Source organism: Salvelinus fontinalis, chromosome 10 (assembly GCF_029448725.1).
Source record: "Salvelinus fontinalis isolate EN_2023a chromosome 10, ASM2944872v1, whole genome shotgun sequence".
Lineage (NCBI taxonomy): Eukaryota > Metazoa > Chordata > Actinopteri > Salmoniformes > Salmonidae > Salvelinus > Salvelinus fontinalis.
The window spans coordinates 4,445,503-4,472,961 of NC_074674.1; the positions used below are offsets into that span (position 1 = coordinate 4,445,503).

At 44.7% G+C, this 27,459-nt stretch overlaps 1 protein-coding gene across 9 annotated transcripts in view; it reads left to right on the plus strand.

The window, feature by feature from the left end:
• Positions 1–27,459, plus strand: part of LOC129863443 (neurexin-2-like) — a 301,564-nt gene that overhangs the window by 175,411 nt on the left and 98,694 nt on the right. Inside the window, exon 1 of one of the 9 annotated variants that reach the window (XM_055935446.1) lies at positions 7,689–9,452. The exons of 7 other annotated variants lie outside the window; for them this stretch is intronic. In XM_055935446.1, coding sequence (XP_055791421.1) covers positions 9,131–9,452 — 322 coding nt within the window. In that variant the 5' untranslated portion in view covers positions 7,689–9,130. Of the gene's footprint in view, positions 1–7,688; positions 9,453–27,459 lie in introns of those variants that run through there. One more of the 9 variants, XM_055935447.1, reaches the window with a different exon arrangement.

Below are 27,459 nucleotides of genomic sequence, written 5' to 3' on the forward strand. Positions count from 1 at the left end.
TTCTATATTTTGCAGCATTTCAGCATTTGTTCAAGTCTGTCTTTGTTGATAGCGTCTTTGTTGATAGCATCTTTGTTGATAGCATCTTTGTTGATAGCGTCTTTGTTGATAGCATCTTTGTTGATAGCATCTTTGTTGATAGCGTCTTTGTTGATAGCGTCTTTGTAGATCTTGTCTTTGTAGATAGTGTCTTTGTAGATACTGTCTTTGTAGATACTGTCTTTGTAGATAGTGTCTTTGTAGATCTTGTCTTTGTAGATCTTGTCTTTGTAGATCTTGTCTTTGTAGATCTTGTCTTTGTAGATACTGTCTTTCCAGCTTGGGTATGGTAACCACTGTAAAGAAACAGATTGCTGGCATGATTGCTTGGAAAACAGGGCTTTTTCTGCTCCCTAGGCTGTTCTTTTCTGCCTACCCCCAAGCCCAGGACAGACCTGGGTGTCTCCTCTCCTTCACTTCAGCCTACAACCAATAGACTGCCTCAGCCCCCTGAACTCTTCCTACCTCCACCTGATTCACCCATCCACACTGTCTGCTGCTGAGCCAAGCTGACAGGCCCACCCTTCCTCTACCTGCCTGGCCATCTCCTACTCAGCCTCTGTCAGCCTCTGCCTGTACCTCCCTATATGCAGCATCATCCTTCCACCCCAGGCCACCCTGCATCTACCTGCCTGCCTTCCCACTCCCTACACAGCCTCTGTCTGACCATCATTCCCCCTCCACAGCCCACACAAAGCAGTGGCAGGGGAAGACCTTGTTAATGACACTGTTATCACCCTTCAATCATCCTAGACATTGGGTTGGTACTAGACTGTAACCTGTTGTTGTTCATGGAGAAAGTGCCAACATTGAAAGTGCCAATACGCTGCCTATGGTACAAATGACTGGGCATTTGTCAGGAGGTAGATTCTGCACAGGTGGGCCTTCACAGGTTGACAACTATAGAGGTAGTTGGTAGATTCTGCACAGGTGGGCCTTCACAGGTTGACAACTATAGAGGTAGGAGGTAGATTCTGCACAGGTGGGCCTTCACAGGTTGACAACTATAGAGGTAGGAGGTAGATTCTGCACAGGTGGGCCTTCACAGGTTGACAACTATAGAGGTAGTTGGTAGATTCTGCACAGGTGGGCCTTCACAGGTTGACAACTATAGAGGTAGTTGGTAGATTCTGCACAGGTGGTCCTTCACAGGTTGACAACTATAGAGGTAGTAGGTAGATTCTGCACAGGTGGGCCTTCACAGGTTGACAACTATAGAGGTAGTAGGTAGATTCTGCACAGGTGGGCCTTCACAGGTTGACAACTATAGAGGTAGTAGGTAGATTCTGCACAGGTGGGCCTTCACAGGTTGACAACTATAGAGGTAGTAGGTAGATTCTGCACAGGTGGGCCTTCACAGGTTGACAACTATAGAGGTAGTAGGTAGATTCTGCACAGGTGGGTCTTCACAGGTTGGCAACTATAGAGAGTTAGTTTTGTCCCATTTAGTGCATTTGATTTAGCGCCAGCCACGGCCCACTACTATTAAACTGGGATCAATATGATCATTCTCTATTAAACTGGGATCAATATGATCATTCTCTATTAAACTGGGATCAATATGATCATTCTCTATTAAACTGGGATCAATATGATCATTCTCTATTAAACTGGGATCAATATGATCATTCTCTATTAAACTGGGATCAATATGATCATTGTCTATTGAACTGGGATCAATATGATCATTCTCTATTAAGCTGGGATCAATATGATCATTCTCTATTAAGCTGGGATCAATATGATCAGTCTCTATTAAACTGGGATCAATATGATCAGTCTCTATTAAACTGGGATCAATGTGATCATTCTCTATTAAACTGGGATCAATATGATCATTCTCTATTAAACTGGGATCAATATGATCATTCTCTAAAAAGCTGTTGAAACGCAACAGTCAGTCTCATATGGCTATAGCTGTTGGCTGTATACTGCACAGATGTAGGATCTTAATTAGACCACTCTTTTAGTGTATTCAAGGTTTAAAAGGGCTTCTAAAGTTTGTAATTTCCACACAAAAAAATGTCAGACTTGATTTGCACTAAAGAATATGTATCAACCCCTACATAAAATATCCATGAATTATAGTCGACTTAATAATTCCCATTTAAGATCCTACATCTGTAGGTCTGCTACCTAGACCCTTTGAGTGGCACACTCATGTGTTTTTCATTAACTTCAACTATAAACAAACAATTTCATTTTCAATTGACAGATAACACCAGTCTATGGTTGAGTGATACAAAGAGTGTGTACAGACAGGTCACACAGTGTGTACAGACAGGTCACACAGTGTGTACAGACAGGTCACACAGTGTGTACAGACAGGTCACACAGTGTGTACAGACAGGTCATACCAATAATGTGATGGTTCCATGTGATTCTGCTTAACCTCTTATCTGGCCTAACAGAAAACAAGACCTCTGTTTTACCGTGAGATTACTGGCATAGTGGCTGCCTATCAAGTATCAGAAGTCATACTTCAAAATGTCTCCGTTCAAACCACAATACAAAGAAGTGCCAATCAAACGAACATGGATTCATGTCTCTTGACCTCACAGTGAAAGGTCACCTCCGTAATGTCATGTTGTAATTGAATTACTGTTAAGCAGAACAGATAACTATATGGCAGATAGAGGACAAAAGTAAATGGCATATTGATGTGTGATGATTAAACAGTAGGGACACAGAATGGGAGATGCTCCCGGAACGTTCCTTTATATTCACCACGGATCTGGGCCCAACATTGGACATGTACCTCTCCCTGCTAAAGCTCTGTACGTTGGATTACCACCCCTCCCCTCCCTTCCTCTTTCCCAGCCAGACCTATTTGAGGTGCTGTCGCTTTAAATCTAATGAAATCAACTGGATATCTTAACTGCAGGCCATTTATTTCAGAGGAGGTTGGCATTATGGGTAATTAATGTGAAAAGTGTCATGATTAATCCTGCTACGTTCACCCCTGAGGCTAGCCTCAATGCCTGGGCAAAAACTGTCTCCCTGACAAATCCCCCTGACACCCGACACTGTGTATTTAAGTCTCCTAAGCCAGGAAAACATCATCTTTTAAATTCTGTGCTTGCAATACCTTTCACTCTGCATAAAAATACCTTTCACTCTGCGTAAAAATACCTTTCACTCTGCGTAAAAATACCTTTCACTCTGCGTAAAAATACCTTTCACTCTGCGTAAAAATACCTTTCACTCTGCGTAAAAATACCTTTCACTCTGCGTAAAAATACCTTTCACTCTGCGTAAAAATACCTTTCACTCTGCGTAAAAATACCTTTCACTCTGCGTAAAAATACCTTTCACTCTGCGTAAAAATACCTTACACTCTGCGTAAAAATACCTTTCACTCTGCATAAAAATACCTTTCACTCTGCATAAAAATACCTTTCACTCTGCATAAAAATACCTTTCACTCTGCATAAAAATACCTTTCACTCTGCATAAAAATACCTTTCACTTTGCTCTAACAAAGTAATTGTAGGGTGAAGCCCTTGAAATGTAGCTAATGATTTAACAGCAAAACTTCTTTGCTTCCTTTGATGCGTTCTATACATGTTTTTATCACAGAATTGGAAAACACCAAGATACACTTAGGACTCGTAGAATTTTCACAATCTGATTTTCACTCTTGGCATTTGCAAAGAAGCTCTAATAATAATAATAATAATAATAATAATAATAATACTTTGTTATTGTGTTTCCCTTTCTGGAAATGTGTCTTCCATCTCAACAAATAACAGCACAGCATCACCAATAGGTGCATAAATGCATACATAAACCACAAGCAATAACTACAGCAGACAACACATGTGGATGCAGTTTGAACGTTCTGGGAGGAGGGGGGAGTTGAGCACTTATTTATTCAATTTACTTTTACTGGTGTGAATGAATAATCTCTGGGCTCTGGCGCTAGACTGGGACGGGTGACTTGATTGGTTGCTTTCATGCTCTGTGTTTTGTTGAATTCTGCATGACTCTATTTTGTATGACTGGGTGTGTTCCAGTGTGAAGGGGAGGATAGCCTACTTACTCAGTGGCATCAGGATAGAGAAGGAGTCAGTGAAAAGAGCCAGGACAACAGATGGTTAATTCACCACTGCTTTCCCCAACCACCCCCTGTGTCCTCCAGATAGCATCATTTTTATCATGTTGAGAAACCCTGGAGTTTGCAAATTGATTAATGCAAACCTTTTATCCCAAACAGCCCTCGTGAAGATTTCATCACTACCTAGAAAGATGCCTCCAATACTGGGGGACTTGACAATACAATATACAAAACAACACAATACAATATACAATACAATATACAATACAATACAATATACAATACAATATACAATACAATATACAATTGTATCATCTTCCACACATTACCCCGTTTAGGCCTATTGGACAGGGCTCTTGCATTGCACATAGTGTGTGCAGTATTAATTAAACTGCTCATTTATTATACAGTATTTCCGATGATCAAAATGTTGTATTTTGGCCGATTTCAACCTAACTTTATAACATTGACATTGACTTTGAATATTGAGGCGTTTGAAACTTTTCCTTTTACGTCAATAGAGGATTGTCTTTCACGCATGTAATGGCAACTACAGGGCAGCCATCTGCATCAGAGAGTTGGCTGCTGTGTGTTGGGTGTTCAGGCGTCTCACAACAGATAGTGAGTTACCAAGCACCTCTGCCTGTCTAATGCCACGTAACAGTTGGCTCAGACAGTCTGGGTAGTATCCAGCCAAGGTCACTGCAAATCATCTCCAATGATCACCCCAAGCCCCCCTCACCTTCTGCTCAATTCTCTCAGTTCAGTCAGCCCAGCTCATTGGCCACAGCCAGCCCTCTTCCCTCTACAGTCCTCTCCCCTCCCCAGCTGTCTCTGACCTCTCCAGTCCTCTCCCCTCCCCAGCTGTCTTTGCAGTCTCCAGCCCTCTCCCCTCCCCAGCTGTCTCTGCCCTCTCCAGTCCTCTCCCCTCCCCAGCTGTCTCTGCCCTCTCCAGCCCTCTCCCCTCCCCAGCTGTCTCTGCCCTCTCCAGCCCTCTCCCCTCCCCAGCTGTCTCTGACCTCTCCTGTCCTCTCCCCTCCCCAGCTGTCTCTGACCTCTCCAGTCCTCTCCCCTCCCCAGCTGTCTTTGCAGTCTCCAGCCCTCTCCCATCCCCAGCTGTCTCTGCCCTCTCCAGTCCTCTCCCCTCCCCAGCTGTCTCTGCCCTCTCCAGTCTTCTCCCCTCCCCAGCTGTCTCTGCCCTCTCCAGTCCTCTCCCCTCCCCAGCTGTCTCTGCCCTCTCCAGTCCTCTCCCCTCCCCAGCTGTCTCTGCCCTCTCCAGCCCTCTCCCCTCCCCAGCTGTCTCTGCCCTCTCCAGCCCTCTCCCCTCCACAGCTGTCTCTGACCTCTCCTGTCCTCTCCCCTCCCCAGCTGTCTCTGCCCTCTCCAGTCCTCTCCCCTCCCCAGCTGTCTCTGCCCTCTCCAGTCCTCTCCCCTCCCCAGCTGTCTCTGCCCTCTCCAGTCCTCTCCCCTCCCCAGCTGTCTCTGCTCTCTCCAGCCCTCTCCCCTCCCCAGCTGTCTCTGCCCTCTCCAGTCCTCTCCCCTCCCAAGCTGTCTCTACCCTCTCCAGTCCTCTCCCATCTCCAGCCCTCTCCATCCCTCTCCAGCCCTCTCCCCTCTCCAGCCCTCTGCCCTCTCCAGGCCTGTTCTCTCCAGTCCTCTCCAGCCCTCTCCAGTCCTCTCCAGTCCTCTCCAGCCCTCTCCAGTTCTCTCCGGCCCTCTCCCCTCTCCTACCATCCCCAGCCCTCTCCCCTCTCCAGGCCTCTCCTGCTCTCTCCATCCCTATCCAGCCCTCTCCAGCCCTCTCCAGGCCTCTCCAGACCTCTGCCCTCTCCAGTCCTCTCCAGCCCTGTTCTATCCAGTCCTCTCCAGCCCTCTCCAGTCCTCTCCAGTCCACTCCCCTCTCAAAGCCTCTCCAGCCCTCTGCCCTCTCCAACCCGTCTCCAGTCCTCTCCCCGCTCCAGCCCTCTCCATCCCTCTGCCCTCTCCCCTCTCCAGCCCTGTCCCCTCTCCAGCCCTTTTCAGCCTCCCCCTCGCCCTCTCTCTCCCTCCCTCTCCTCTCTCTTTCTCCCCTTCACTCTGTCTCTCTCTCTCTTGCCTCCCCTCTCTCTGCCTGAGTAATGGCCTGCCTCTACCTTCCTGTCACCATGAGAGGTGGTGCTGGCTCTGCTCTGTTCTCCTTTTTTCATGCGTGTCCTTTTAACTGGCCAGGCAATCCCAGCTGAGATCTCTATCGACCATGATTTATCTGATATAGCTACAGTTCTGCTTCTCTCTTGCTCTCTTTCTCTCTCTCTCTCACTCTCCTCCCCCACACTCTCTCTTAAGTTCAGCATAAGTACAGTGCTACACATACCAGAAAGGAATAGAGAGGGCTGAGGGAGAGGAGGAAAGGGTGAGAGCACTCTTCGGGGTGGCTACATGTGGCGATGCCAGAGAGAAAGAGAGGGCTACGCTTGTCACAGAATTTTGACTGGAACTAAATAATTCAGTAGAATCAGGGACCAACCATAGTTTTCTTGGTAATGGGGGTTATTGTCTGCATCTGGTACAGATCTTAATTTGTTTCTCACAGCAGGAAAATAATACTGCAGCAACATGAAATTGGGGCAAATCAAGTCAGAAATTTTAAGTGGAAATTACAAACTTTAAAAGCCTTTTTAAACCTTGAATACACCACAATTTGCATTTCCTGCTGAGCAGGAACCTTGTCTGAGACAACAGAGTGATCAAAGATAGCAGATCTGTGTCTGAATGTATTGCTAGCTATCTTTAGCTCTCTCCTCTCCCTGTGGTATCATTCCAAAGCCTAGTTTTCCTAGGTACACCACCACAGAGACAGGCACCTCTGTTCTCCTGATGTAGCAGTTTTGACAGTTGAGCTGAATCGGTTTCTTCCTCTGCAGCATCATCCTGCTTTTCTATTGCTGGGTTTCTGTCTGTACTGTACGTTGGCTGTGAATCAGTAACCTGGGATGTGTATTTATTCTCACACAACCCATTTTCTGGCCTCTGTGTTTCTTTGCATTGTTGATGCCTGCTCTCCCTCACCCACCCCCTGTGTCTCTCTCTCCCTCTCTCTCTCCCTCTCTCTCTCCCTCTCTCTCCCTCTCTCTCTCCCTCTCTCTCTCTGTCTCTCTCTCTGTCTCTCTCTCCCTCTCTCTCTCCCTCTCTCTCTCTCCCTCTCTCTGTCTCTCTCTCTCTGTCTCTCTCTCTCTGTCTCTCTCTCTGTCTCCCTCTCTCTCTCTCTCTCTCTCTCCCTCTCTCTCCCTCTCTCTCTCCCTCTCTCTCTCTGTCTCTCTCTCCCTCTCTCTCCCCCTCTCTCTCTCTCTCCCTCTCTCTGTCTCTCTCTCTCTGTCTCTCTCTCTCTGTCTCTCTCTCTCTCTCTCTCTCTCTCTCTTGCTGCTGCTGCTCTCTCTTCTCTCTCTCTCTCTCTCTCTCTTGCTGCTGCTCTCTCTTTCTCTCTCCCTCACCCACCCCTCTTTGTCTCCTTCTTTCTTTCTCTCTCTCTCCCTCACCCACCCCTCTTTGTCTCCTTCTTTCTTTCTCTCTCTCTCCCTCACCCAACCCTCTTTGTCTCTCTCTTTCTTACTCTCTCTCCATCACCCACCCCTCTTTGTCTCTCTCTTTCGTTATCTCTCTCTGTTGCTCTCTCTGCTTCTCTCTCTCTCTCTATCTCGCTTGCACACACACACACCGGCACACGCTGTGCCTCGCTCTATTACAGTGTCTGACTATGCTTCAGAAGAGTGCTGTGCTGTGCTTCCTCGTCGTTGAGACCGTAGTGACCAGTGACTGTTATTTTTGATGTGTGTATGGAGTCCAGGCTGTCCTGGGATTTCAGCCAACCAGGATTCAGGGAGTCGATGCTCAAGCCGCTGCTCCAGTTTTAATTAGCATGAATTTCACAGTGACAGCAGCCAGAGTCAACGTCTTCTCAGTCATCCACACTGTCTCAACAGTCAACGTCTTCTCAGTCATCCACACTGTCTCCGCAGGAGGGAATTTACTGCCATCATCCACATCCAGACGCATGGAATTGTCCGGTTGATCAGGACGCAAATAGATTTGGAGAAACAAGCAGGAGAGGGAAGGGAATGCAGCAGTAGTGAGGGAAGGGAATGCAGCAGTAGTCTTCACTGCGTGAGACTGGGCAGTAGGAGGAGGGTGAGAGGGGCAAGGATGCTGCTTCTGGAGCACTCACTGCTATTCCTCATCTAGTGGGTTTAAAGTGGGGCTGTTACCAAAACAGAAGTGACCATTCAAAGGGGTTTGGTGCGTCTGTGTGAGCGTGTGAGGAGTCGCTGGAATATTTATTTATTTATCTTCAGGATTTTTCTCTTTTACCTCGCCGCTGCAGATATCCCTCCTCCCTCCCTCACTCTCCTCCAACTAGAGGGAAACGATAGCGCTGGATTCTGCATGTCCCTCCATCAGCTTGGATCTTTTTTTCTCCTTCTTAATGAAATCATCCTGTTTGCTGTGGGGAGGTGTCTTATCTGCTTCTCTGCAGTGTAGAGGCTTTCATCTTAGGGGGTAGTAGTCTCTCCACTGCCCTCCAGCCCTACCTGTGGGTGAGGGAGAAGAGCCTCCTCCCAGTGATACCGGCACCTGAAGCCCCCTCTGCTTTGTTATACTTCAATATCATAATTGAAATGTATGGTTCTAAATTACTCGTGGATTTAGCATTGTGTCAACTAAATACTTTTGATATCCATTTTGGTGCCTGGATGCTGACTTTTTAAAGACTTTATCTCAGGATGATTGCACACCACTCCAAGGTATTTGGTCCTCAGTCCAACAAACATCTATAGATATCTCAACATGTTTTGAACAAACAAAAATAGGATTCTGACTGGGATTTCATCATAAGAGACAAAAACTGGATTTAGTCTTTGTTTCACATCCTGGAAAACCTGCGTGGTCAGAAGTTGTTTTCCCCCAGCCATAACTAAGGACAGATCTGGTCCTATCCTCCAACTTAACATTACCCGGTCCCCAGGATTATGGAGGTGACGGGCTTGCCGGCCCGCTGAGATGTCCTGTCTTCGTGGGGTGGGACTGAGGGAAGCCCTGGGGGGCTCCTGTGCCCATCTGGAGGTGATGGTGTTGGGGAGCAGACTCCCAGCAGGGGGCCCTGGGCTGGGCCAGGGGTCAGGCTGGACAGGCCTAGGCCTGGGGTGTTGGTGGAGGCTGGTCTTGTTATTGGCCCTGCTAGCTGCACTCCCCACCCAGGCAGGGACGGCCCGCGTGTCTTCCAGTCTAAGCACCACGCACCATGTCCACCATTTCCACAATAAGCATGGCACAGTGCCCATCGCCATCAACAGGATGCCTTTCCTCACCCGAGGAGGCCATGGTAAGAGCTCTTACACTCTTCACACTCTGGTGTCTCCTGAGTCTGATCCATGTCCACACAGTTAGTGGAGGAGTTGGTTTGGCTTAAGATGTAGTAGAGGTTGTTGGCAAATAACACAGGCTGACTTGTCTTTACTCTGGTGCTGTAACTGAAGTCCCTCTTGGTACGTATTCTACTCAGTGATATGTGTTGGTTTAGGGGTATGTGTTGGTTTAGTGGTATGTGTTGGTTTAGTGGTATGTGTTGGTTTAGTGGTATGTGTTGGTTTAGTGGTATGGGTTGGATTTAATTGTATGGGTTGGGTTTAGTGGTATGGGTTGGTTTAATGATATGGGTTGGGTTTAATTGTATGGGTTGGGTTTAGTGGTATGGTTGGGTTTAGCGGTATGGGTTGGTTTAGCGGTATGGGTTGGTTTAGCGGTATGGGTTGGTTTAGCGGTATGGTTTGGTTTAGTGGTATGGTTGGGTTTAGTGGTATGGGTGGGTTTAGTGGTATGGTTGGGTTTAGTGGTATGGCTGGGTTTAGTGGTATGGGTTGGTTTAGCGGTATGGTTGGTTTAGTGGTATGGGTTGGTTTAGTGGTATGGGTTGGTTTAGTGGTATGGTTGGGTTTAGTGGTATGGTTGGGTTTAGTGGTATAGGTTGGGTTTAGTGGTATGGGTTGGGTTTAGTGGTATGGGTTGGTTTAGCGGTATGGTTGGGTTTAGCGGTGTGGGTTGGTTTAGCGGTATGGGTTGGGTTTAGTGGTATGGGTTGGTTTAGTGGTATGGGTTGGTTTAGTTGTATGGGTTGGTTTAGTTGTATGGTTGGGTTTAGTGGTATGGGTTGGTTTAGTGGTATGGTTGGGTTTAGTAGTATGGTTGGGTTTAGTGGTATGGGTTGGTTTAGTGGTATGGTTGGGTTTAGTAGTATGGTTGGGTTTAGTGGTATGGGTTGGTTTAGTGGTATGGTTTGGTTTAGCGGTATGGGTTGGTTTAGCGGTATGGGTTGGTTTAGTGGTGTGGGTTGGTTTAGTGGTATGGGTTGGTTCAGGTAGGAGGTTGCTGGCAAGGCTGTGGTGTTTGTGAGGACAGTGGTACTGACAGGATCAGGGCTGTAGTTTTTGTGAGGACAGTGATACTGACAGGGCCAGGGCTGTAGTGTTTGTGAGGACAGTGATACTGACAGGACCAGGGCTGTAGTGTTTGTGAGGACAGTGATACTGACAGGATCAGGGCTGTAGTGTTTGTGAGGACAGTGATACTGACAGGATCAGGGCTGTAGTGTTTGTGAGGACAGTGATACTGACAGGACCAGGGATGTAGTGTTTGTGAGGACAGTGATACTGACAGGACCAGGGCTGTAGTGTTTGTGAGGACAGTGATACTGACAGGACCAGGGATGTAGTGTTTGTGAGGACAGTGATACTGACAGGACCAGGGCTGTAGTGTTTGTGAGGACAGTGATACTGACAGGACCAGGGCTGTAGTGTTTGTGAGGACAGTGATACTGACAGGACCAGGGCTGTAGTGTTTGTGAGGACAGTGATACTGACAGGATCAGGGCTGTAGTGTTTGTGAGGACAGTGAAACTGACAGGATCAGGGCTGTAGTGTTTGTGAGGACAGTGAAACTGACAGGATCAGGGCTGTAGTGTTTGTGAGGACAGTGAAACTGACAGGATCAGGGCTGTAGTGTTTGTGAGGACAGTGGTACTGACAGGACCAGGGCTGTAGTGTTTGTGAGGACAGTGATACTGACAGGACCAGGGCTGTGGTGTTTGTGAGGACAGTGATACTGACAGGATCAGGGCTGTAGTGTTTGTGAGGACAGTGAAACTGACAGGATCAGGGCTGTAGTGTTTGTGACGACAGTGAAACTGACAGGACCAGGGCTGTAGTGTTTGTGAGGACAGTGATACTGACAGGACCAGGGCTGTAGTGTTTGTGAGGACAGTGATACTGACAGGATCAGGGCTGTAGTGTTTGTGAGGACAGTGATACTGACAGGACCAGGGCTGTAGTGTTTGTGAGGACAGTGATACTGACAGGACCAGGGCTGTGGTGTTTGTGAGGACAGTGATACTGGCATGATCAGGGCTGTAGTGTTTGTGAGGACAGTGAAACTGACAGGATCAGGGCTGTAGTGTTTGTGAGGACAGTGATACTGACAGGACCAGGGCTGTAGAGTTTGTGAGGACAGTGAAACTGACAGGACCAGGGCTGTAGTGTTTGTGAGGACAGTGATACTGACAGGATCAGGGCTGTAGTGTTTGTGAGGACAGTGATACTGACAGGATCAGGGCTGTAGTGTTTGTGAGGACAGTGATACTGACAGGATCAGGGCTGTAGTGTTTGTGAGGACAGTGATACTGACAGGATCAGGGCTGTAGTGTTTGTGAGGACAGTGAAACTGACAGGATCAGGGCTGTAGTGTTTGTGAGGACAGTGATACTGACAGGACCAGGGCTGTAGTGTTTGTGAGGACAGTGGTACTGACAGGACCAGGGCTGTAGTGTTTGTGAGGACAGTGATACTGACAGGATCAGGGCTGTGGTGTTTGTGAGGACAGTGAAACTGACAGGACCAGGGCTGTAGTGTTTGTGAGGACAGTGGTACTGACAGGATCAGGGCTGTAGTGTTTTTGAGGACAGTGGTACTGACAGGATCAGGGCTGTAGTGTTTGTGAGGACAGTGATACTGACAGGATCAGGGCTGTAGTGTTTGTGAGGACAGTGAAACTGACAGGATCAGGGCTGTAGTGTTTGTGAGGACAGTGAAACTGACAGGATCAGGGCTGTAGTGTTTGTGAGGACAGTGATACTGACAGGACCAGGGCTGTAGTGTTTGTGAGGACAGTGATACTGACAGGACCAGGGCTGTAGTGTTTGTGAGGACAGTGATACTGACAGGACCAGGGATGTAGTGTTTGTGAGGACAGTGATACTGACAGGATCAGGGCTGTAGTGTTTGTGAGGACAGTGATACTGACAGGATCAGGGCTGTAGTGTTTGTGAGGACAGTGATACTGACAGGATCAGGGCTGTAGTGTTTGTGAGGACAGTGATACTGACAGGATCAGGGCTGTAGTGTTTGTGAGGACAGTGATACTGACAGGATCAGGGCTGTAGTGTTTGTGAGGACAGTGATACTGACAGGATCAGGGCTGTAGTGTTTGTGAGGACAGTGATACTGACAGGACCAGGGCTGTAGTGTTTGTGAGGACAGTGATACTGACAGGACCAGGGCTGTAGTGTTTGTGAGGACAGTGATACTGACAGGATCAGGGCTGTAGTGTTTGTGAGGACAGTGAAACTGACAGGATCAGGGCTGTAGTGTTTGTGAGGACAGTGATACTGACAGGATCAGGGCTGTAGTATTTGTGAGGACAGTGAAACTGACAGGACCAGGGCTGTAGTGTTTGTGAGGACAGTGATACTGACAGGACCAGGGCTGTAGTGTTTGTGAGGACAGTGGTACTGACAGGATCAGGGCTGTAGTGTTTGTGAGGACAGTGATACTGACAGGATCAGGGCTGTAGTGTTTGTGAGGACAGTGATACTGACAGGACCAGGGCTGTAGTGTTTGTGAGGACAGTGATATTGACAGGATCAGGGCTGTAGTGTTTGTGAGGACAGTGATACTGACAGGATCAGGGCTGTAGTGTTTGTGAGGACAGTGATACTGACAGGATCAGGGCTGTAGTGTTTGTGAGGACAGTGATACTGACAGGACCAGGGCTGTAGTGTTTGTGAGGACAGTGATACTGACAGGACCAGGGCTGTAGTGTTTGTGAGGACAGTGATACTGACAGGATCAGGGCTGTAGTGTTTGTGAGGACAGTGAAACTGACAGGATCAGGGCTGTAGTGTTTGTGAGGACAGTGATACTGACAGGATCAGGGCTGTAGTGTTTGTGAGGACAGTGAAACTGACAGGACCAGGGCTGTAGTGTTTGTGAGGACAGTGATACTGACAGGACCAGGGCTGTAGTGTTTGTGAGGACAGTGGTACTGACAGGATCAGGGCTGTAGTGTTTGTGAGGACAGTGATACTGACAGGATCAGGGCTGTAGTGTTTGTGAGGACAGTGAAACTGACAGGATCAGGGCTGTAGTGTTTGTGAGGACAGTGATACTGACAGGACCAGGGCTGTAGTGTTTGTGAGGACAGTGGTACTGACAGGATCAGGGCTGTAGTGTTTGTGAGGACAGTGATACTGACAGGACCAGGGCTGTAGTGTTTGTGAGGACAGTGGTACTGACAGGATCAGGGCTGTAGTGTTTGTGAGGACAGTGATACTGACAGGATCAGGGCTGTAGTGTTTGTGAGGACAGTGATACTGACAGGACCAGGGCTGTAGTGTTTGTGAGGACAGTGATACTGACAGGACCAGGGCTGTAGTGTTTGTGAGGACAGTGATACTGACAGGACCAGGGCTGTAGTGTTTGTGAGGACAGTGATACTGACAGGACCAGGGCTGTAGTGTTTGTGAGGACAGTGATACTGACAGGACCAGGGCTGTAGTGTTTGTGAGGACAGTGATACTGACAGGACCAGGGCTGTAGTGTTTGTGAGGACAGTGAAACTGACAGGACCAGGGCTGTAGTGTTTGTGAGGACAGTGAAACTGACAGGACCAGGGCTGTAGTGTTTGTGAGGACAGTGAAACTGACAGGACCAGGGCTGTAGTGTTTGTGAGGACAGTGAAACTGACAGGACCAGGGCTGTAGTGTTTGTGAGGACAGTGGTACTGACAGGACCAGGGCTGTAGTGTTTGTGAGGACAGTGATACTGACAGGACCAGGGCTGTAGTGTTTGTGAGGACAGTGATACTGACAGGACCAGGGCTGTGGTGTTTGTGAGGACAGTGATACTGACAGGACCAGGGCTGTAGTGTTTGTGAGGACAGTGATACTGACAGGACCAGGGCTGTAGTGTTTGTGAGGACAGTGATACTGACAGGACCAGGGCTGTAGTGTTTGTGAGGACAGTGATACTGACAGGACCAGGGCTGTAGTGTTTGTGAGGACAGTGATACTGACAGGATCAGGGCTGTAGTGTTTGTGAGGACAGTGATACTGACAGGATCAGGGCTGTAGTGTTTGTGAGGACAGTGGAACTGACAGGACCAGGGCTGTAGTGTTTGTGAGGACAGTGATACTGACAGGACCAGGGCTGTAGTGTTTGTGAGGACAGTGAAACTGACAGGACCAGGGCTGTAGTGTTTGTGAGGACAGTGATACTGACAGGACCAGGGCTGTAGTGTTTGTGAGGACAGTGATACTGACAGGACCAGGGCTGTAGTGTTTGTGAGGACAGTGATACTGACAGGATCACGGCTGTAGTGTTTGTGAGGACAGTGATACTGACAGGACCAGGGCTGTAGTGTTTGTGAGGACAGTGATACTGACAGGACCAGGGCTGTAGTGTTTGTGATGACAGTGATACTGACAGGACCAGGGCTGTAGTGTTTGTGAGGACAGTGGTACTGACAGGATCAGGGCTGTAGTGTTTGTGAGGACAGTGATACTGACAGGACCAGGGCTGTAGTGTTTGTGAGGACAGTGATACTGACAGGACCAGGGCTGTAGTGTTTGTGAGGACAGTGAAACTGACAGGACCAGGGCTGTAGTGTTTGTGAGGACAGTGGTACTGACAGGATCAGGGCTGTAGTGTTTGTGAGGACAGTGATACTGACAGGACCAGGGCTGTAGTGTTTGTGAGGACAGTGATACTGACAGGATCAGGGCTGTAGTGTTTGTGAGGACAGTGATACTGACAGGACCAGGGATGTAGTGTTTGTGAGGACAGTGATACTGACAGGACCAGGGCTGTAGTGTTTGTGAGGACAGTGATACTGACAGGACCAGGGCTGTAGTGTTTGTGAGGACAGTGGTACTGACAGGATCAGGGCTGTAGTGTTTGTGAGGACAGTGATACTGACAGGATCAGGGCTGTAGTGTTTGTGAGGACAGTGGTTGATGTGATGTTGTGTGATGGATCCCTCGTTAACTGTTTCTGTGTCTGGACCAGCTGAAGCCTCTCTGCGTCGCTGAACTCTTTCATGTGCTCATCACTCTTGGTTGCCCTTTCCCATGGTGCTGACTGCCTACCGCATCCAGAGAACAGCCCAATAGCCCATGCTGTTTAGTCGGTCAGTAGTTTTTGATGCTATAAAACCCTCTGTATTCTGTATGGACTAGAAGTACATATCAATGTAAAGGGTGGAATTATCACCCCCATCAGTCCATGGTCCTTCAGAGATCTGTGCTTACACATATAACACTGTGGATTCAATGGACCATTGTGGGGATTGTGTCCCTCAAAATGCATTTTGAATGGAATATGCACAGAACAAAGCCATTGCACAGAATTTTCTCAAAAAGTTCTTATTACCATAGTGTTCATTCAGTAAGCCGTGGGATAAGCCTTGCAAAATATCCTAAACTAGTCAAATTACAAAATCTATTTTTTCTTCTGATTGGATTATTTTGCTGGATGTATTGTCATGTTGATTCATTCTAAGACAGAAAACACATCGAGCTGCGATCCATGCGGTGACTTGCTGAGTTAAGATTAGTCTAGATGAATTCCCTATTGATCCTCTCTCAGCGGGGAGGTTAAGTATTGACTTGTCCTCCATCCAAATTCCAAATGTGTCTCTGTACTATAATCGAACCAACAAAACAGCTGTCTCTGAGAACACTGCTCACTGTTATATATCTTTATCCAGCTTCCGCCTTCTGACATCTTTACCCCGTGTGGCTCAGTTGGTAGAGCATGGTGCTTGCAACGTCAGGGTTGTGGGTTTGATTCCCACCAGTACGAAAAAGTATGCACTCACTACTATAAGTGGCTCTGGATAAGAGTGTCTGGTAGAATGTAAGACTCCCATTCATCTCCTATTAGAAACCATCTAATGCATGTTCTAGTGCCCTTATCTTGCAATAGCAGGTCGGAGAGTTGTAAAAGAGCTGAACATTTGACGAATTACATCTGTTCTATTACAGCCATATCTGTCACAATCCCTCTATACGACAGCTTGCCTTTTACAGAGCGATGCTATGACACCGGTTCAATAAAATAGAGCCTACTAATAAAAAAAGGTTTAATCAAAGCAAAGCAATAGCTGATAACCTCTGCATAGGTCTGAATACTCTATGATTGGGGATTTCCCAGTGCTCTCTGTGTCATTCTACATGTGGCTTCAACCCACACTGCTCTTCGCTGTTTTATTACAAATTCAAGTGCTCTATATTTAGCTAGTGGGCATCACTGTGTGTGGTTAGGGCGAGGAAGGGAAGGGAAGAGAGGGGAATAGAGTGCGGTATATTTTTACCTGGGATTCATCCTCTCAGATCAAGAAACAGCACTCTCTAATTGTCTTTTTCTTTCTCTCACTCACTAACACCTACCTACCTACCTACCTACCTACCTACCTACCTACCTACCTACCTACCTAATGATGTGACCTAATGATGTGAGTCTGACTGGGTGGGCAGCAGTAGGCTTAGTGTGTTTTTGCCAAACAACAAGAAGCCCCCTAACACTATGAACCATGTGACAGGAAATGCCATGTTACTTGTGGAACCGTACTGGATATTTACTGGTGCGAAATGTATTCCCCTAAAGCCCTCTAACAAAAGGTACTGTAAATAGGCACTGTCAATACAGATGTAGCATCTTAATTTTAGCCAGTTTGCTACAGCAGGAAAATAATCCTACAGCAACAGAACATGTGAATTATTATGTGGATTATAATTAATGGACATTTTTGTAGGAGTTGATACATTTTCCTTTGGGCAACTAAGGTCTTATATTTCAAAGTGGAAATGACAAACTTTAGAAGCATTTTAAAAACTCAAACACACAACAGGTTAGTATTTCCAGTGTGCAGGATAATTCTCAGCAACAAAAGAGTGATCAAATTAAGATCCTACATCTGTAGATATTGTCAATACAAAAACATGCAGACTTTTGAGGCTTTTCCAGGATGTGAAGGCATTGACCCTCCAGCGTTGTTGTCAAGCATCAAGGCAATCTGGATGCAGGTCACGTCCTCTCTCTGCTCCACGCCTCTGTCTGGCCATCTGTCCTTAAGTAACGTTGTTGATGTGTCCTTGTTACCTTTTTTCCAGCATGGCTTTAGTGCTTCATGTGCCTGTTACTCAGAAGCATCTTCTCCAGACTTGTGTGAGTCCGGTGCTCCCCCCCATTACTATGTAGAGAGGTGCCTCTCAACCCCCTAATACTCAATGCTCAATGCACAGATGAAAGCCTGCTGTTTGACGAGCGCATTAGCCCATGCCTGTCCCTGTTTGTTCAGCCAGGCCCGCGCTCATGCATGTTGATGATTGCTTTCCATGCCTGTCCAATCACGGTTAGCAAGTCAGAGGAGTAGCTACCACACAGAGGAGGCTGGTGGGAGGAGCTATAGGAGGACAGGCTCATTGTAATGGCTGGAATGGAATCAATGGAATGGTACCAAATACATCAAACACATGGAAACAACTTTTTTTGACTCCGTTGCATTGATTCAATTCCAACCATTACAATGAGCCTGTCCTCCTATAGCTTCCCCCACCATCCTCCTCTGCTACCATAGCTCTTTGATGTAACTGCAATTAGTTGGGTGCTCAGGGACTACATTAGCCCAGGTAGACTGTCACATTCACAGCTCCCCTCTCCCTTTACTAGTCGTTGATGATGGGTTATCTAGGTCTACTGATGTCAGTGTTGAGTGGACAGAACCACTGCAGCTACAGTACCACCTTTACTTGATTTGGCCAATGGGTGGTTTGTGTTTACACACTTCACTTGGGCCCTGGGTGCATTCCACTGAAATTCTTTAATGTTATATGTTGTTCTTACCCATTTAAATTGTTAGAGCACTTTCTGTTGAAATGCAACACTGGAACACTCCCCCTCATTGATTACGTTGCCTGGTGGTACTCCTTTACCCTCTCACTAAGGGAGCCTAGGGCAGTGAACGGCAAGAACCAAAAATACAGATCTGCTATCTTAATTTGACCCTTTTTCTCACAGCAGGAAAATAATCCTGCAGCAACATGAAATGTGAATTATTATGTGGATTATAATTAATGGACATTTTTGTCGGGGTTGATACATTTTCCTTTGAGCAACTCAAGTCTTATATTTCAAAGTGGAAATTAGTTTTTAAGTTTAAAAAAAAACTCAAGTACACAACAAGTTAGTATTTCCAGTTTTTTGTTAGGGCAAATCAAGTCTGACTTTTTAAAGTGGAAATTACAAACTTTAGAAGTCTTGTTAAACATTGAATACACTACAATGTGCATATCCCTGCTGCACTGGAAAATTCTCTGCGCCAACAGAGCGATCAAATTAAGATAGCAGATCTGTACCAAATGTCTTCTTCTCATTATCAAATGATTGAATTTATACTTACTATAGACAGTTCCCTTTTAAAAAATGGTTTTGCGATAATTAGGAATTTTTATAGATTTCAATTTTGGAACAGTTACAGCTGCTCCTGAGGTAGGCTGATTACTGACGATCCAACTTACACTATTAATTATGGTTTAGGACAAACTAAATAGTATAATTGTTTTGGGATGCCCATTATCTGTACATACAGTACGTTCTATTCTAGCTCTATTAAAGATGCATATGGGCATCCATGTTTCTAAATCATTTAAAGTAAGTGTGATAAGGCATGTTAACATTATTCTCTATAAGTTCTGTAAATAGATTCATGAATACTTCTATCATGTTACAGTGAAATGTACCATTATCCTTTCTTTACATTAGGGCACTCAGTTCCAGTCCTTGACTCTGATTGGTTTCCTGGTCTCTTACTTGTCATCTGATATACTCTATTGGAGCTAGCTAAAGTTATACTGCATCTAAAGTCAATCTGGCAACATTGTAATGATGACACAAGCTTGTCCTACAAATTATTTGCCTCCTTTTGAAATGTCATCGTGTTTCCAAGCCACAGTAATGCACTTCAGATAAAATCTTCATCAGCACCTATTGAGACTGCATTGAGTACAATGCTCAGCTGGGCATCAGTCCTAAAACGAACATTCCAAACATTATTATGATGAAACGTGCAAACCATGAATAACGTGCGTTATAGGGAAATAATGCATGCTCTAGAATGCCTTTCAAGCCAATCAGAAATGCCATGGTATAATGTGCCATAGACAACACTTCAAATAAAGTATTAGTGTTTAAGTGTCATTCTATAACTATGATGCAGAGTGCTCCTTCATTGTGTCCTCATGACAACTTATAAGGACTACCATGGCATTGTTGAATATTTGTTCCTGATTGGCTTGAAGGGGCACCCTAGAGCACGGTACAATTCAATGGCTATCATTCATTCTTACATGTTCTATGTTTGAGTTGCTTTTGAAAGAAAAAGTCTAATTGAAAACATTATTGAATGTGGTTTTCATAATGGCAAGCTAGGAATGATGGTTTGATTAGCTAAACTAGCAAGTCTGTTTGTTGGGTTACCACGGCAACTACTGTAGCTAGCTCGTAAATCTGCTAGCTACTTCAGACAGTGGATGTTGAACACATTTCTACCGGCAAATGAACACATTTCTAGCGGCAAATGTGTTCAATTATAGCCATGGTATAAAAGGGATAACCAACGCGGGGCTCTATGCGTTCTCTGGAAAATAATGCAACTCTGTGAAAGGTCAGTTCGACTCCTTCCTCGTCGTTCATCATTTCCATAGAACGCATAGCTCCTCGTTGATGAATCCTTAATTCACATCAATTTGTTGACATCTCAGTATGTAGGTTTAATATAATCACAGATAAACCATTTTCCTGTGCCTCCATTTTGAGGACAGTTATAATATACTGAGTGAAATAGGTGATACTATTCAAGTGATTTCAGCCGATAAATTGCACGACAACACTGCTGTCAAAATGTTTCATTTTTACTCATGACAATGCAATCAACAATGCAATCATATCATTTTTTTTGTTGGTCCACATGATTGTTTGTCATGATGCCATAAGGACCAAGACGTATGCCAATATGTTCATGATAATAGATGTAAGACCTTCCACCCTTACTCACAGGCTATGATGATAACACTTTCTGATTGTAATTTAATTTCAGGGGACATGAGCATCTGCTAGTAATCCAACTGGTCATTATTTTCAACGTTAATGCTGGGTTGTAACTGTCTGTGGTGTGAGCGGTTGTTACCGTGGTGCTGGGTTGTAACTGTCTGTGGTGTGAGCGGTTGTTACCATGGTGCTGGGTTGTAACTGTCTGTGGTGTGAGCGGTTGTTACCGTGGTGCTGGGTTGTAACTGTCTGTGGTGTGAGCGGTTGTTACCATGGTGCTGGGTTGTAACTGTCTGTGGTGTGAGCGGTTGTTACCGTGGTGCTGGGTTGTAACTGTCTGTGGTGTGAGCGGTTGTTACCATGGTGCTGGGTTGTAACTGTCTGTGGTGTGAGCGGTTGTTACCGTGGTGCTGGGTTGTAACTGTCTGTGGTGTGAGCGGTTGTTACCATGGTGCTGGGTTGTAACTGTCTGTGGTGTGAGCGGTTGTTACCGTGGTGCTGAGTTGTAACTGTCTGTGGTGTGGCGGTTGTTACCATGGTGCTGGGTTGTAACTGTCTGTGGTGTGAGCGGTTGTTACCGTGGTGCTGAGTTGTAACTGTCTGTGGTGTGAGCGGTTGTTACCGTGGTGCTGAGTTGTAACTGTCTGTGGTGTGAGCGGTTGTTACCGTGGTGCTGGGTTGTTACGGTCTGTGGTGTGAGCGGTTGTTACCATGGTGCTGGGTTGTAACTGTCTGTGGTGTGAGCGGTTGTTACCATGGTGCTGGGTTGTAACTGTCTGTGGTGTGAGCGGTTGTTACCATGGTGCTGGGTTGTAACTGTCTGTGGTGTGAGCGGTTGTTACCATGGTGCTGGGTTGTAACTGTCTGTGGTGTGAGCGACAGCAGTGTTGAGGGTTGTTACCTTCTCTCTGAAATGAAACGGCCTGGGGGTTGTTTTGAAGGACAAAACGGTAGGGAGGTATAATGCAGAGGCACCAGACAGATGCACCAGACAGAAGAGAACTGAGGGTGGTGTGGATTATAGATCTTCAAAGGACAGAGTTGAGGGTGGTGTGGATTATAGATCTTCAAAGGACAGAGTTGAGGGTGATGTAGATTATAGATCTTCAAGGGTGGTGTGGATTATAAATCTTCAAAGGACAGAGTTGAGGGTGATGTAGATTATAGATCTTCAAAGGACAGAGTTGAGGGTGATGTAGATTATAGATCTTCACAAGACAGAGTTGAGGGTGATGTAGATTATAGATCTTCACAAGACAGAGTTGAGGGTGATGTAGATTATAGATCTTCACAGGACAGAGTTGAGGGTGATGTAGATTATAGATCTTCACAGGACAGAGTTGAGGGTGATGTAGATTATAGATCTTCACAAGACAGAGTTGAGGGTGATGTAGATTATAGATCTTCACAGGACAGAGTTGAGGGTGATGTAGATTATAGATCTTCACAAGACAGAGTTGAGGGTGATGTAGATTATAGATCTTCACAGGACAGAGTTGAGGTTGATGTAGATTATAGATCTTCACAGGACAGAGTTGAGGGTGATGTAGATTATAGATCTTCACAGGACAGAGTTGATGGTGATGTAGATTATAGATCTTCACAGGACAGAGTTGAGGTTGATGTAGATTATAGATCTTCACAAGACAGAGTTGAGGTTGATGTAGATTATAGATCTTCACAAGACAGAGTTGAGGGTGATGTAGATTATAGATCTTCACAAGACAGAGTTGAGGGTGATGTAGATTATAGATCTTCACAGGACAGAGTTGAGGTTGATGTAGATTATAGATCTTCACAGGACAGAGTTGAGGTTGATGTAGATTATAGATCTTCACAGGACAGAGTTGAGGGTGATGTAGATTATAGATCTTCACAGGACAGAGTTGAGGGTGATGTAGATTATAGATCTTCACAGGACAGAGTTGAGGTTGATGTAGATTATAGATCTTCACAGGACAGAGTTGAGGGTGATGTAGATTATAGATCTTCACAAGACAGAGTTGAGGGTGATGTAGATTATAGATCTTCACAGGACAGAGTTGAGGTTGATGTAGATTATAGATCTTCACAGGACAGAGTTGAGGGTGATGTAGATTATAGATCTTCACAGGACAGAGTTGAGGGTGATGTAGATTATAGATCTTCACAAGACAGAGTTGAGGGTGATGTAGATTATAGATCTTCACAAGACAGAGTTGAGGGTGATGTAGATTATAGATCTTCACAGGACAGAGTTGAGGGTGATGTAGATTATAGATCTTCACAGGACAGCAGACGGGAAGGATACAACAGCAGGACTGCTGGGGTCTAAAAATGGCAATAATCCTGAAGAGAATCTTCATAGTAGGTCAATTATTAAAGAACACTAAGGCATCATCTGATTTAAGTGCCTTAAATACATTTATTTCAGTAGCTGTTATTATCTTAATATGGGTGGATGTGAATGTTGCTGTGTGTTTAAAAACTGCAGTCGTGTGAACACAAGGACCTTTCCTGGTCTTCCCTGATCCTCTGCGTCAGTTCTGTTACCCACTCATTTTCTCCCCTGACTGAGTTAAGAATAGCTCAGCATTCAACAAGTATTCTTCTAGTGAAGGAAAATGTTAGTATGGACACACTCGCATAGTCAGTAAATCGCCCACCTCACAGCTCTCCCCTTTCATCACACACGCACACACACTCACTCACACAGAATCAAACATCAAAGATTTCTACTCTCCTCATAGTGGTAGCTGCAGTAGTTCTGGGGGGCTAAGAGGTAATTAAAATAATACATTTAAAAAGAAGCATGAAAGTATAAGAAGGAAGTAAATTCCCATAATGTAAATGATTATTTTAGTTGAGCTATCCTTTGCTTGGGATGGGAGAGATTGAAAATGAAAAACCTGTAGACCATGCGGTTCTTTGATCAAGGGCTTCCCTTCTTCCTGCTCTAGTTCCTTTCATGAAAGATGTCAGGGCATTGATTGATATCCTGTGTGAATACTAGTGACTGCCGCAGCGACCACGGTGGTGGGGGGGAAATTATTATTTGTGAAGACCTTAGAAGCCATCTAAGACACCATTGATATCAATAGTATCACTATTTTAGTAAATAGTCTGATCTAGCAAATTATTGCAATAAATGAGCCCCTGTGCTATTTTAATCAAACTATTACTGTTTTCTATTAAAGACATGCTCCAGAACTTTATTTATTTCACAGATAAACGAGCACACTACAGCACAACCAGTAATTACATTATGGTGTCGATGTTTCAAGTGTGATTCATTTACACACACACAGTTGTGTTCTAAGGCTGTCTGCCTCTTCTACTCTACTGTTTAAGATGGGATTTATGCATACTTTGCATACAATTATTATAGAATAAATATAACTTTTGTTGATTAAATACATTTATTTCTCATTGCTCCTTACATACAGTGCCTTTAGAAAGTATTCATACCCCTTGACTTATTCCACATTTTTTTGTGTTACCGCCTGAATTAAAAATTGATTAAATATAATTTTTTCCCACCCATATATACACACAAAATCCCAAAATGACAAGGTGAAACATGTTTTTAGACATTTTAGCTAATATTTTGAAAATTAAATACAGAAATATCTCATTTACATAAGTATTCACACCCTTGAGTCAATACCTTGTAGAATCACCCTTGGCAGGGATTTTCCACTCAGGAAAATTCACTGTCTTCTTGGTAAGCAACTCCAGTGTAGATTTTGCCTTGTGTTTTAGGTTCTTGTCATGTTGAAAGGTGAATTAATCTTCCAGTGTCTGGTGGAAGGTAGACTGAACCAGGTTTTATTATCTAGGATTTTGCCTGTGCTTAGCTCTATTCTGTTCCTTTTTTTCCTGAAACTCCCCAGTCCTTAACAATTACAAGCATACCCATTAGATAATGCAGCCACCATTATGCTTGAAAATATGTAGAGAGGTACTAAGTAATGTGTTGTATTGGATTTGCCCCTAACACACATTTACACTTAGTATTCAGGACAAAACGCTAATTGCTTTGCCACATTATTTGCAGTATTACTTTAGTGCCTTGTTGCAAACAAGATGCATGTTTTGGAATATTGTTATTCTGTTCAGGCTGCCTTCTTTTCACTCTGTCAATTAGGTTAGTATTGTGGAGTTGCTACAATGTTGTTGATCCATCCTCAGTTTTCTCCTATCACAGCCATTAAACTCTGTAACTGTTTTAAAGTCACCATTGGCCTCATAGTGAAATCCCTGAGTGGTTTCCTTCCTCTCCGGAAACTGAGTTAGGAAGAACGCGTGCATCTTTGTAGTGACTGTGAATTGATACACCATCCACTGTGTAATTAATAACTTCACCATGCCATTCACTCATTGGAATTTTCAATGTCTGCTTTTTATTTTTACCCATCTAAAGAAGGTGCCCTTCTTTGCGAGGCATTGGAAAACCTCCCTGGTCTTTGAAGTTGAATCTGTGCTTGAAATTCACTGTTTGACTGAGGTTCCTTACAGATAATTGTATGTGTCGGGTACAGATACAGTAGTCATTCAATACAGTAGTCATTCAAAAATAATGTTAAAACACTATTGCGCACAGAGTGAGTCCATGCAACTTATTAGGTGACTCGTTAAGCACATTTTTACTTCTGAACTTATTTAGGCTTGCCAAAACAAAGGGGTTGAATACTTATTGACTCAAGACATTTAATTAAAATGTCTAAAAACATAATTCCACTTTGACATTATGGGGTATTGTGAGTAGGCCAGTGAAAATAAATCTACATTTAATCCATTTAAATTCAGGCTGTATCATGAAGAAATGTGGAAAAAGTCCAGGGGTGTGAATAATTTCTGAAGGCACTATACGTGCAGTTTGGAACATGTGCCTATAGTCTATGCCACAACCACCACTGTCCATACATTGCTTACTCCTTTTGTCTCTAAAGACATACTTTTCAATAGCTCCTCTTTGTGAAAGACCAGGAGTCATCTGAGACAATAGAGTAAACAGATCAGGCAATGTCCGTGATTGCAAAGGGACACTAGAGACACTCCAATCAAACAAGGGCTTGTTAGGAAACGCCTCCGCCTCTCAGAAGGCCTCCATTATAACAGACATGGAGTCATGATGGACTGATGCAGAGTGGTGTGTGCCCCAGTCAGACCATAGTCTTTAGTCTTTGGCTCTCCCCAACGTCCTTTGTTTGTGGGACAAAATAATGACATCATAAGTATGGTACATTGAAAGGGATACTTCGGGATTTTGGCAATGAGGCCCTTTATCTACTTCCCTGGAGTCAGATGAACTAGTGATAAGGGATAAGGGATAAAAATGTTGTCTCTGTGTCCAGTATGAAGGAAGTTAGAGGTAGTTTTGCGGACCAATGCTAACGCAATGACTGGAAGTCTATCGGTATCTGCTAGCATTACATAAAAATGTTATCTACAAGTTAATCTGACTCTGGGGAAGTCGATAAAGAGTATCATTACCAAAATCCTGAAGTGTCCATTTTAAGTTTTGTTCAAATTCTCATCACGATACAGAACCGTGAGAGAGGATACAGTACATGCTGTCAAACTGCTGTGTGTAATTGAAAAACAAATAGTGATTCAAGATCTGATGATATGATATTGAATTAAATCCTGTTTTAATAAACTGCAAACAGTGTATTCTTGTAGAATGGGTTTTGTGTTTTGACTAGCTCTCCCAAAATGTTTAACCAACATTTAAAGTCCTTTCTGTATCTTGGAAAATGAGTCACAGCAACACGTTGATGAGCAGAACCAAACCATTTGTGGATATAATTCATCCATACAACACAGTTGTTGAAGATAGTTGTGTGAGACTGCAGAACTCACTTCCCCAAAGTCAGGAGATTGGGAGATTGAGATTGACACTGTTCTTGTTCCACATTGCTGTTTGCTTATGGGCCCTCTTTGCCGTGTTGATGATTTTGTTCCAACCTCAGAATGTGTGAGAGCTGTGACGATCACATTTTGTAATTATACACCAGGCAAAAAGAGCCTACATCAGCTGAATATTGGTTGTGTTAATCACATGGTATAATCTGTGTTGTGGTCATATTGCTATGCTTTTATAGCCAATTAAATCTCACTGCTGCTGAAAGCAAATAGGGTATTGGAGAACCAGTATTAGACTGAACAGGTCCCTTGTCCATACATAAATAATGAAACAAGGAAATCGATAAAGATGCAGATTTTTTTAAACATCTGATCACTTGAGATGAAACAAAGGAATCAGGACATTATTTGCCATAAAATGGACTTGTGTACAAATGCATATGACTGAATGATCTAAACAACAGAGAAGGACTTGAAAGGATTTGCCAGTGATCAGTGACCCTGTTCTAGTCTGTTAAAGAGATTAATTTGCATGCCAGCTCAATTGCCTTCTAAAAAATAATGCTGTGTGTATATCCATCTCTCGGAGTGTCTCTGTGTCTCAGTCTCTTCAATAGCACCAAACATCACAGTGCCAGAAAAAATGTTCAGCTCAGATCACCCTTCACATTTGTTTGACACACTCTTTCATTTCCTCGATACCCGGCATAAAGGGAAAAATACAATTCGGCACCTTTGTAGTATTACCGCCTCTTACGTGTCATTCAAATACATTTTTCGATCTCTAGTGTAATTGCGAGATCCTGCTCACATATCTTTGACTAACTACTTTCAGTCTGTTACAAATGGAATATGGTGACTGAGAGAGTCTCCACAAAGCTTTATCTGGGGGGCCTATACCCTAAGGAGATGAAAGGACATCATATGAAGTGAGAGTCAAATTCCTTTATGCCACTTGACATTACTTTTTTTGGTAGTTACTGTAAGCATGCTATTTTAGCTGAAGTGATTGAATGTTTGGGAGCCTAAAGTAAATTGTTAGGGAGTTTTCAGTGTCTTAAAAGCTGGCTAATGCTTGTTGTTTAATCCTTTGTGGGCCGGATTTATTAA